Raw genomic sequence first — 12,320 nt, 5'->3', positions numbered from 1 at the left:
GTATATGTGTACCAGAGGGTGGGAATTTTAGGCCCATCTTAGAATTCTGCTTACCACAATTAAAAATATTATGACTTTCATGAAAATGGGTAGAAAACTGTAGTCTTCAAAGAAAGCATAATGGGAGTTATAGTTTCTTTCTTTTTTAAACTATTCCATAAAAAGGGAATTCTATGATAGGTAGAAAATAAAAAAGAAAACTAGGAGACATTTTATTCAGGTAATTCAGTAATATAAAGTGAACTCTTGAAAATTAAAATGGGAGAGAGCTAAAAGTAATCCTCAATCATGACCTAATTGGCACTCTGCATTCTTTTAAGAAAAGGGCAAGCACAAATGATTCTTATTCTGGGCAACACAACCTATAATTTTCATAAAATCAAATTATCATGTCCATTATATTTTCATTAAGTTTTATTATTCACCTTTTAGAAGGGTGTATCTATGGCATGTTGTTTCTTAAGACATGTCAACGATAATAATTTAATGATTTTATGACTTTGCTTTCTGAAATTTTGTAGGCTTAAAGATACACACTTTGAAGAGGTATACAGAGAAGTGTGAATGATTAATGATCAGAATTGGAGTGTGCAGTTCCTCAGCAATTTTTTATATGTTTAAGTTCAAAGACGACTTGATTAAGCAAAAAGAAAAACATTATGAACTTGCATGCCCATCTGCAGATTGGTTATGGTCCCATAAGTTTTAATAAAAACAGTTTTCTGAAGTTCTAAATAGACTATCTAATGCAAATGTAAGTTGTTGCATAGTTTTTCATGCATGCTTACTAGTCTACTTAACTCCTAATGTAACTAAACAAAGGTCTAAATGTATTCTAGGGAGCCAGTACATGCAGAAAACTCTCTTTTTCCGAGCCTGGGCCCATCAGAAATTGAAAAGTTTATGAAATCAAAGTTCTAATTATTTTTCTACCAGTGAAAATTGTTGTTCCCTTTGAGCAGCTAACTCAGTCACTTTCTGTAAGTAAAGCAACCTTTGGTGGCGACTCTGATATGTAAATGTATGTCTTTGTAGTCTGCAACTTTTTCAGAATGATCATTTCATACCAGAAGTGATAGGCACTGAAGCTACTATTTGGGAAGTGCTGAATTTGTAGGTTTATTGTTATGTCACTTTATTTTCTAAGCACTCTTGTCATAAGAATTATTTTATAATTCATTTGTTTTATAGGTGAATAATTTATCCTGAGAGATAAATAATTTATTCACTTTGCACAGCATTATGCAAAGTTAAGATCTAACTTTGTGCACATGTGTGTATGTGTGTGTTTGTGTGTGTGTGAGTAACTAGGGATTGGACCCAGAGGTACTTTACCTCTGAGTTGCAGCCCCGCCCTTTTTTTATTTTTTGTCTTTGAAACAGGTCTCACTAGGTTGCTAAGGCTAGCCTTGAGTCTGTGAGCCTCCTGTTTCAGCCTCCCAAGTACTGGGATTACAGGTGTGTACCACCACACCTGACAAAACTAACTTTTTAAAAAATGAATTTTTATTTTTAATTGATACATAGTAATTGTATATATTTATAGACTATATTGTGACATTTCAATACATGTACATAATGTCTAATAATCGTATAGGGTAAATGCACATTTAACACCTCAGACATTAATCATATCCTTATGTTGGGAATATTAAAAAGTTCTCTCTACTAGGTATTTTGAAAGATTCAATTAACTTTTGTCAACCATAGTTATCCTTCTGAATAGAACATTCAAATCTAATCCTACCTATCTAACTATACTCCTGAACCCATTGAACATTCTCCCTCTAAAGACTGAATTTTGGCTGTTATGACCAGAAGCTCATTTTCTTTGTGATGTAAAGCTTCCTTAAATTTTTTTTTCTTTTCAAAACAGGCATTCCATTAACCCAGAATAACAGTTTGAGGAATTTCAGCAGTCTAAAAGGTAAGATAGGGGCATTGTGAAATGAAGGTAGAGGTTTCACCGATAAGTTATATCAATATTCATTGTGTTTAAATATTGAATTTGATTTTGCTTTCATATCTTCATCTATTCTTTTGGCTTTAAATTCACATGTACTTTCAAGAATCTAAAATTCCACTCTTCCCCTTATAGAGAGGTTCCTATATAAGTGAAAGAGATAAGTGAAAGAAAGAAGGGCTATGAGGAGGTACGCACAAGAAAAATTAAGGGCAATACTTGAGGTTGTCTGTAGACTTTGAAGGCTTTTATTTAATTTGATATTTTTTCTCTGCTGCCAAATAATCTCTTTATATTTTAGTTCTTGATATGTTATGTGTACATGTCTTCCCCTAAAGTGTGTAAGATCTTGAAGACAGTTGAATAAGTCATATACAGCACTGTGGCATCTCTGAAGCAGCATTTCCATATTCAAATTATTTATTCACTACTTAAGGTTATTTGAGCAATCTTAAATAGGATACTCACTAATGAAAGTCTTAGAGCCTTTAATGATTATAAGTTAGAGGAAAGATGGGCTGCATTTCTGTCCTCCCTTTCTTTTTTAATCTATCATGGTCACTGATAGAATCTAGTGCCTTAAACACCATCCAGCTCTTAAATACTTGAAAACTGTTGATTAAATTGGATTGATGTAAGTTTTCCAAATATACTTTTTACCATTTACATCTTCTGATATTTTCTGGGGATTTTCCCCTTCTACAGAACAGTTTAGAAGATGTGGCTTTCTAAGTATTCTCACCAGTGTGATGTTCCAGTGTCATGCTTTGCTATTAGGACGATTAACAAAAGGAGAACCCAAGGAAACTTCTTATATTCTTCCTATATTTAACTCCCAGATACAGGTGGAGGCAAGGGAAAGACATAGAGGGGGGTAAGAACTTAGATGTTGGATTAATTATAGGACAATAATCACATATAGTTTGAATTAATGCAAAATGATTGAGCTGACTTCGATTGTGAATAATACATCATTAATAATAAAAGTCCCAGTCTCTGAAGCCAGGCCACCTGAGCCCACATCTCAGTCCAGTCACTTGCTAGCTCTGCATCTGGCATGTCTGTGTCACATTTGTAAAGTGAAAACAAAATTAATACATCCTGCATATGATTAAATGCACTAATACATATAAAGTTGATAAGGTAGGCATTAGATGGGAAGATAATAATCTAGCTGGAATGATATACATGCATGCAAAATGAATTGTTTGCATTCAAATGCCTATGTCAGAGCTTTGTACATTATAAAAATATCCACACAAATTACTTATAAGAATCGATCAGCTATTACAACATTTCTTACTCCTTTTTTGCTTTCCTGTTTATTTGTCCCTCCATCTATTCCCTCAACGATATATCCACTCATCCACCCCTATTTGTTCTCTACAACCTTTAATGGAGCTTATATTATATTTTAGACATCATGCTGGACTTAGGAAGATAGAGATGAAGAAGTTGTGGTTTTTACCTTCTTGTAACTCATTCCACAACCATTAATACTTTTGTCTCAATAGGTGCTATAAGATTTAAAATAATGAAGTATTGTAAAGTTCTCTGTAAATATTTAAAATACCACAAGTAACGATTTTTCTTTAGGGGTGAACAAAATGATCTACTTCTGAGCTATAGACCCAGTCCTATTTTTCTTCTTTATTTTGAAACAAGGTTTCACTGAGTTGCAAAGGGCTTCACTAAGTAGTAGCTGAGGCTGTCCAAGACCTCAATCCTATCTCAGTCTCCTGAATGCCGGGTTTACAAGCATGCACCACCTTGCCTGGCAAGTTGAAGATTTTTTTAACTCCTCTAATTCTCTATCTTCCTGGTAAAATCTTCTGTAAGCATACTAATATGCTGATATAGACCTTTATTTTTTAGGTCAGAAGAATTTGTTTTCAGTCTCCAGCATTAACTTTTGTTTTGAGATGTTTCCAAAACCTTTCTGAACTTTAGTATTTTTCCCAGTAAAATGGTGATAATAGTTATTGCCCAGAGGTAAGTACATGAAAGGCTCTCATACACATCAAGTCCTGCTCTTGGCCCAGGGAGTTTGCATGTAGGTGATTTTGAGGAGGTAGAAAGGAAGTAGGCAGATAGAGAAGAGGCCTTGGTAGAAAAACTTAATTTCCTAAGTGGGGAGGAATGAATACTAATTAACTTCCAAGGCTCCTAAAAGAGACCAGCTCTTCCAAGATTAAGAGATAAGAATAACCAAAGCTTCACAAAACCATCTGTTTACTAATCAACAAACCCAGGAGACATCACTGAAGCAAGTCTGACACCTCGACTGAAAGGAGACCCCTCAAAGGAAATACAATACCCTATGCAATTTTTAAGAACTGACTCCAAGTAATAGATGACATGCAGATATATATAAACCCCTAGACCAGTCACCAGGATGGTTACCCACTCTGGGAACCCCTCCCCTTTGGGGAGCTTTTCTCTCTTGCAGGTCGAGTTAGCTTTGAGAGAGGGTGGGGTGCAATTGAAGGCACTTGGTCTGGGCTACACAGTGGTAGTGACATGAAGGCCTCCACTGGACATCAAGGCCAACTAGGGTCCCTAGGGGTGACCTGCACTTATTTTCTGGAAGATCGCATGGACTCTGGGAGAAAGCAGCTTGCAACTGAAGGCATTTGGCTTGGGCTACCCTCAAGTATTGTCCTGAAGGCAGCTGCTGGACTTCAGAGTTCCGACAGCCCTTAGGGGTATTCAGCCACTTTTCCCTATTCCCTGCTTTTTTCAATAAACCTTTTATTCCCTTCCTGCCATCTGCGGGTGTCATTCTTCGCTCACCGCAGACAAGAATCCGGTAAGGAAATGCCAAGTTTCTTCTCAAGAAACCCCATTTCAATTTCATGTAATTGTTGACACAACTTGGTGGGGTAGGCCCTGTTGTTACTATTTCATTAATGAGGAAATTGAAGTTTTGAGCAGAAAAGTAACAGAAATCACAGAGCTGAGAGAAAGGAAAAACCTTGTCTGCCTAACTTTAAAAATGATATGTTTGTAACCACACTATCTGGATAACAATGTGAAATTCTTCAATAAAATACCATTTAAATGTTGCTCATGCAGCTGGTCGTGGTGGCACATGCTTGTAATCCCTGCATTCAGGAGGCTGAGACAGGAGGATCGTGGTTCACGGACAGCCTCAGCTACTTAGTGAGGTCCTCTGCAACTTAGACCCTGTTTCAAAATAAAGACTAAATGTTGTTCATAGTATTTTTGTATCACCAGTGGGTCAATTTCTTGTCATTCATTACTCAAGGTATTTCAGAGACACATCTATGAATGTGTTGGGGATAGAAAGGTGTTGATTAGCTTCAGATTAAATTCAGTAACTGTGATCAAGGTCAAGTATTTTTTTTCTTGTGTAAAATAAGGTAATTTCAATTTGAAATTTATATAAGTGTTGTAAAAAACAAATAAAATAATGCACACACAGTGATTCATGTGTAATAGACAGATAATAAATTATAGTGCTATTATAATAATTAGAAACAAATCACCACCCACATAGGATTATATACTTATCTGATCATAAATTATTATAATCCTAGTGTCCAAGTACTCTCTACATATATTTGCCATCTTCATTCTTTTATCTACCAAATATTACTCACTATATACCAGACAATATAAAATAAGAGCATAAAGAAATTTTAAAGCAGCCTTTAAACCTCAATGGTATGAACTCATATTTCAGTCCAGTGAGTATAGATAGAAACCTATAGCAAACTCTGTGAAACTGTTATTTAAAATTTAAATTAAAATACAAAAAATATTTTTCTCTTGAAAATTATCAAAAAAAGGAGAAGAGGATATCCTATTAGTTAATCTTCGGCTCTGTTCTATTGCATGGTTCAGATTCCAGCTCTTCTGCTCACTAGCTTGTGATGTTGGGCCAGTTACTTTCTCCATCTATAAAATGGAGTTAATAATAGTAGCAAATAGAATTCTTATGAGAATTAAATGCGCTAAAATAATATGTATATGTTCCATAATAAGCACTTACGAGTTTGCTGAAAACTAACAAAAAGTAATACTGAATTAGTAATCAATAACTAATATGAAGGCTTTACTTTGCTATTTTGATTTTGACTATCAATATATAGATTTAGAATATATTAGGTACTGGCACTGGCAAATTAACAAGTTAACTTAATCATCCAAAGTGAAATTAAAATATAAAACATGAATGTTTGCAAAGGATTTGCCCAGGAATACCTTCTCTAAATGTTTAAAATTCTCTTAAATGCTTAAAATAAATAACTATAGGAAGAGAGAGAAAGAGCTGTTTAACTTCTGAGAGCAGAATAACAGTCTCAGATGAAGAATTAATTTGGCATTTTATCTCTTATAAGGGGTATAATTGAATTTTTTAAAGTGAATGAATCGTCCAATTGATAAGAATAATTGGAAGAGTAGTGGTATGGATATCCCTTGGCAAATGTAAATGGAGAGTGACCCCTAGTTACACTGCAAATGATTTTTCATACAGAGAAGAGGGTGGCAAAAACAAAAAAAGAGAACCAAATTTCACAATAACACAAACAATAAGACTATGAATCAAATATATTTTTACAAGGCTTCTACATGGCACTTCTTGTTAATGGAAAAATAAGAATGGTAAGTAGAATTTATTTTCTAGTGAGGATAGGTGAGAAACAGAGTGTCATAGGTAGTATTAAGCATTTGCTTTTCCTGGATCTTAACATGGCTGTTAGTGTAAGCTGCCATATGCCACAAGTCCTCCAAATTCTGGATTAATGTTCTATGAGTTTGGCTTAAATAAATAATAACCATTCAGTTTTCTGCACTATCTCCTTTCTTTCTTTCTCCTCTTTCTTCTTTCTTTCTTTCCTTCTTTCTTTCTTTCTTTCTTTCTTTCTTTCTTTCTTTCTTTCTTTTCTTTTCTTTCTTGGTGGTATTAGAGATGGAAGCCAGGGATATTCTACCATCAAGCTACACACCCAGCCCTATTTTTTATTCTTTATTTTGAAACAGGGTCTCACTGAATTGCAAAGGACCTCACTAAGTAGCTAAGGCTGACTGCCAACCGCGATCCTCCTGTCTCAGCCTCCCAAATGCTGAGATTACAAATATGTGCCACCACACCTGGCTTGCACTATCTCCTTGCAATCTCCCTACATGTGTCACAGTGACATTGGCCACCCATATTACTCCTGTAATTTACTTCCCTTAAACTGCAAATGTTCCTAAAAATACTTATGTTCACTAAAAAGGAGTGTTTGAGTGTCTACAATTAAGAGATTAGATATTTTCAAAAGAAGAATTTAGGAATGAAAAATATGAGAAGTTGGAGACCCTGTTTTATAAAATCATGATTTCCATCAACATGGGGTATGAGTTTTCAAAATCAATGAGTTTTCATTAATCAAAACATTAATGATATATTTACATTTGTTTCCTAATTCATTTCAAACAAATATTTATGGAATGCTGATTATGTGTGAAGCATTGAAGAGTTCTCTGATCATTACAATGTGTTCTCTAAAGAACTGATATAAAAGTATATTTTATGAGCGCAAAGGTTGCCTGATGAAACTTTCTTAATTTAGTGGCTATTTTAGTATCAGTTCTGTGGATAGTATTCTTGGAGTGGCAGCAGTTAATAAAGAAGACTGGACTTTTAGGAACTGAGGACTCCAAGGAATTACAGATTTAATTCTGGCATCTAATAACTGCGTAGTTCTGGATTCTGTTTCTGTTTCCCTTGGATTCAGTCCTTTAAAATGTGAACAATGATACCTGTTCTATTAAACTCATGAGATTATCTTAGCTCCTAAGTAACAAATTTTAAAAGTTTTGAAACACAGCATAAATTTAAACAATGGTAAAATATTATGTGGTTTAAAATCATTACCTTAAATTATATATAAAGTCACACCAAAAATATTACTTTCTACTTTTATTTGAATGTGACAAAACACAACTTAGAAAAATAAACCAAATAATTCATGAATTCTATTTCAACATTTAATAGGAAGAATTTTAGAGGATAGACATGCTTTCCCCAATTTTGAGCTTCTGTGTCCTCATTCTCTCCCTAGGAAGTCTCTGGTCCTCTAAAATGAAGACAGATGTCTCTGCAGCTGTTGACTTTTCAATATGAGTTAGTCCATACGGACTAACCATAAAGTACAAGAAAAAATTGCTAAAGAGAAAGAACTATAGAAGCTAAGTTTTGTCAGATTGCTGAAGGAAGACTTATCCTAAAAGAAAAGAACACTTCTTCCCAATGCAAAATAAATCAAAACACAGTATAATATAGTTTTTCATTAACTTCTTCTAAAATCCTCATTACTTACTATTGAACTTGGCAACATGAAATAGTGCTGATAATGATTTTTAAAACAAAAACGTTGGTTTTAAGCACAGAGCTAATTCAGGTTGTTTTAAAGTTTCTTCACAAAGTCTGATGCAGATTGGATACATTAAGAATAACTCACCAGCAGTCCTCTGGCATAAAGAATCTAGCTACTGGCAGACAGTAGAGCAAAATAACTATTACAAAACAAAACTGAACTTACCGATACATCATTAGCAGGAGGAATATGTTCTTGTATATCTGCACCCACTGAACTCAACCTTCTAATCAACTCTGTGACATCTCTAGATACATAAGAAGTATAAGGCTGAAAGAAATAAGGAAACAAATTACAAGTAGTTGAAATGAAACTAGTTTGACAGGTCTGAACAGAGAAGCCTTAGCCTATAGAACAGCTTGAAGAAAACAGCCAGAGAAAACATATTCCCAGGAAGAAAGAAATAGATTGGGATTTTCTCCTTTGGTATTAAGTAGTTTTGTTAAAATATAATAAACTGGTTGTGAGAATACAAATCAGAAATATCCTAGGAATGTACTACTGGGATTAAGAGCTTAAAGAAGATTATTGGTAGATGTACAAATATCTTTAAAAATTTCCCCATAAAAGATCCCAATAAAAATAGTCTTAAAACCCAGACATAAGATAATTTAAGAAATAATCTTTAAATTCTTTTTGAACAACAGATATTTTCATGTTTTACAAGGAAACATACTGTATTAATACATAATAATTTATTTTAAAAACACCTATTCTTAGAGAACAAATAAATTGCATTCAAACCAGATTTTTCCTGAAATGACTTAACCTAATAAACATATAGAGAAAGGCATTTAACAGAATGAAGTAAACCCAAGAGAAGAAACACTTTTAATTAGAAGAACACACATATGTATGCGCTTTGTGAATTGTAAAATCTTAAAAATGAGATGCAAGCCCTTTTTGACCATGTCCTAATCTTGATTTCTTTCCTTTTCTTCAGAAGCAACTGATGCTATTAGGGTCTATCCATTAATAGAAGATTCTAAGCATTTGCATATATACATACATACATACATACATACATACATACACATATTCAAAAGCACAGGGATTACAAGCGTGCACCACCATGCCCAGCATATCTTATATATTTTTGTGCAATGTGGGTTTTTTCTTAATCTTTTGAAGTTCTTTCTATTTTTGGAGATATAGATTTTTTTTTTTTTTTTTTTTTGGTGGTACTGGGGGTGGAGCCCAGGGGCTTTCTAACTCCGGGCGATACTCCCAGACCTATTTTATATTTTTATTTGGAAACGGGGTCTCACTAAGTTGCTCAGAGCCTCGCTCAGTAGCTGAGGCTGGCTTTGAACCTGTGAAATCCTCCTGTTTCAGCCTCCCAAGCATGAGGATTACAAGTGTGCACCACCACGCCCAGCTTGTACCTTATTCTTTTAAAAACTGCTTTTTCAAATATAAGAGAATTGATTGGTTACTGCCTTGTTGCCCTGCATACATAAATAACCATATATGGAATCTAGAAAAGGTGATCTAATAGAAGTTGAGGATAAAAGAGTGGTTACCAGATCCTGAAAAACGTAGAAGTGGACGGCATGGTGGCGCACATTTGTAATCCCCGTGCTTGGGAGGTGGAGGCAGGAGGATCGCGCAGGTTCGAAGCCAGCCGCGCTGGCTTAAGAGACCCTGTCTCCAAATAAAATATAAAATAGGTCTGGGAGTGTAGCCTGGAGGTAGAAGGCCCCTGAGTTCCATCCCCAGTAACACCAAGAAAAAAAAAAGTAAAGTGAAGGATAGGAAAAGGTTGGTCACTAGGAAAAGTGCAATGTTTACATAGAAGGAATTTCTGGTTTTATATACCATAGTAGGATGAACATAGCTAATAATCATACATTGTTTATCTCCAAATAGAAAGGATTTTTAATGTATTCACCATAGAAAAAGGAAAAGTTTAGGATGATAGGAATGCTAATTTTCCTTATTTGATTATTACATAATACACACAAACCCCAAGAATATGTACATACATTATGTGTTAATCATAAATTAAAAATAATTTTAAAAAGAAAGAAACTGAGGGTCAATTATAATAAATTAAATGTTAAATGTGAGAGACAAAACAACTCACCTGCTGCAGGGGAAAAGTAGACACAGTTAAGCAGCAGGCTGAAAGTCTAAGAGATTTCCAGAGTTTGAATGTTTAGAAAAAGCAAGTCTGCTATGCTAGGGTCAGGGACCTGGCTGGAAAACTCAGGAACTTGAAGCATAAGACAGGACAAATGGATATTGGCTTTGAAGGTGGGAATTCTGCAAACTCTCTGTAGCCTAAGAGTTTTCAGAAGTTTTGCTACTCTCCTTAGTAAGAACCAGCCTTTCTCCCATGCTAAAAGATGCTACAGAGTGCTTTCCCCCACAAGGCTTCAGGTACCTTCTCAAGATATGTATCTGCCTCCTCAGCTGATAACTCAGCTATCAGCATACATGAAATGATAAAGTAGGAGAGATATGAAGCACTGAATGGATTATAAAAAATCACTGAAAGAGTGGTTCTCTTGCTCCTGGCATTGGTTTTGAGGGTATGTGATAGACTTGATAAGCAAGAACTCATTAACTGGATAAGCAATAATTCAAGGTATGTAATCTAACACTCTAGCAAAGACCCAAGGAGATCGGGAACTTTTCTTGCTAGGTTGGCTATTAGTGGCTTGGAAGAAGCAATAACTAAAGAAAAAAAAAATAAGTCAAACTACCCTAGTTGCCATAGCAGACATTAGAGAAAGAAATGAAGAGGCAGAGGGAAGTGGGCATGTGTAATGGTTTGGACTTAGAATATCCTCTTAGCCCTCATGGAAATAAGGTAGCAGTGTTGCAAACTGGGCTTGGTTTCTAAGGAAGGGTCCATGGGGGGTATGGCCTTGGGGATTATATATCCTTCCTCCTCTTCCTACTTCTCCTTCTCTGATTCTGGCCTCCATGATGTGAAAGTGAAACTTTGCTCCATCTCTGTCTCTCCACCTCCCATCGCCATGCAGCATTGGCCTTATATAAACTGAACCCCCAAATCTCAAAAACTACGATCAAATAAATCTTTCTTTCTTTAAGTTATGTGGTCAACTATCTTGGATTATAGCAGTGATAATGTTGACTAAGATAGAAATTAGAATCGGAAGAATGGAGTCACTTCTATATCTAAGTCTGATCATGGTTTCATGGTTCTTTGGAACTGGCTTTAGGGGTCATAAGAGTAAAAAGTTATTATCTTCCCTGTGCTCTTATTCCATTCTAGGCTTCAGCTTTCTTCCTCCCCTACACATTCCTGCTCAAGATTGTCCATCTTCCAGTTCTGGCCCAGAATCCATGTTTGCTTCATTTTTTAATAATATATATGGTGTTGTTTTGGAGGTGGGAGCAAGGGTCCTGTTCTAGTTCAATATTTTGCTAGAAACAAAGCCTATACACACATACACACCTATCTGTGAGTATTTATAAAACCTCGTTTTTTTAAACACAAAGTGAATAAACCTTTTATAAGTGAATAAATATATGTTTATGCTTGCAACATAATAGAATAATGCCAAAAGATATACAAAGCTTTAAATATTGACTTACTCAGGAGAATATTGGGGATAGATTGCTAGATTTTTTTTTTTTACTGCTTTGTGTTAGGAAAACAGCTCATATAATGGCATGCCTTGAAATGAAATACCATGAAATGTATTTCAAAAATAATCTGAACCAGTAGATGGCAGCATAGTAACATATTTTGTCTAAGTATCTTTACTGTCCTTCCTAGTGTAAGTCATGATGATCTGCTGTTTCCTCATTTTCTGAATTTAACTATAATAAAATCATATTGACAGATTTTATGGTCTAATTCTTATTTTATTTGGGTTGGTGGTTGCTTAAATATAATCTGCTGCTTTTAATTTGTGTGGCTAAATCAGCCTAGTGTTCCTTTATTAACTGTTACTCTAGTTTGTTTGCCACTACTATATCTTTCTAGGTTCCAA

General features: G+C 34.9%; 1 protein-coding gene across 1 annotated transcript in view; it reads right to left on the bottom strand.

The window, feature by feature from the left end:
* Positions 1-12,320, bottom strand: part of TMPRSS11A (transmembrane serine protease 11A) — a gene marked incomplete at both ends in the record, with an annotated part of 54,058 nt that overhangs the window by 39,542 nt on the left and 2,196 nt on the right. The window contains one exon of the mRNA XM_080697234.1: positions 10,439-10,441. Within this exon, the coding sequence (XP_080553360.1) occupies positions 10,439-10,441 (3 nt within the window). The remainder of the gene's footprint in view (positions 1-10,438; positions 10,442-12,320) is intronic.

This window comes from Muscardinus avellanarius, assembly GCF_963383645.1.
Source record: "Muscardinus avellanarius genome assembly, chromosome: 6".
In the NCBI taxonomy this organism is placed as follows: domain Eukaryota; kingdom Metazoa; phylum Chordata; class Mammalia; order Rodentia; family Gliridae; genus Muscardinus; species Muscardinus avellanarius.
Note: the sequence above shows the minus strand (reverse complement) of the source record. Positions and strands in the feature narration are given on the sequence as shown.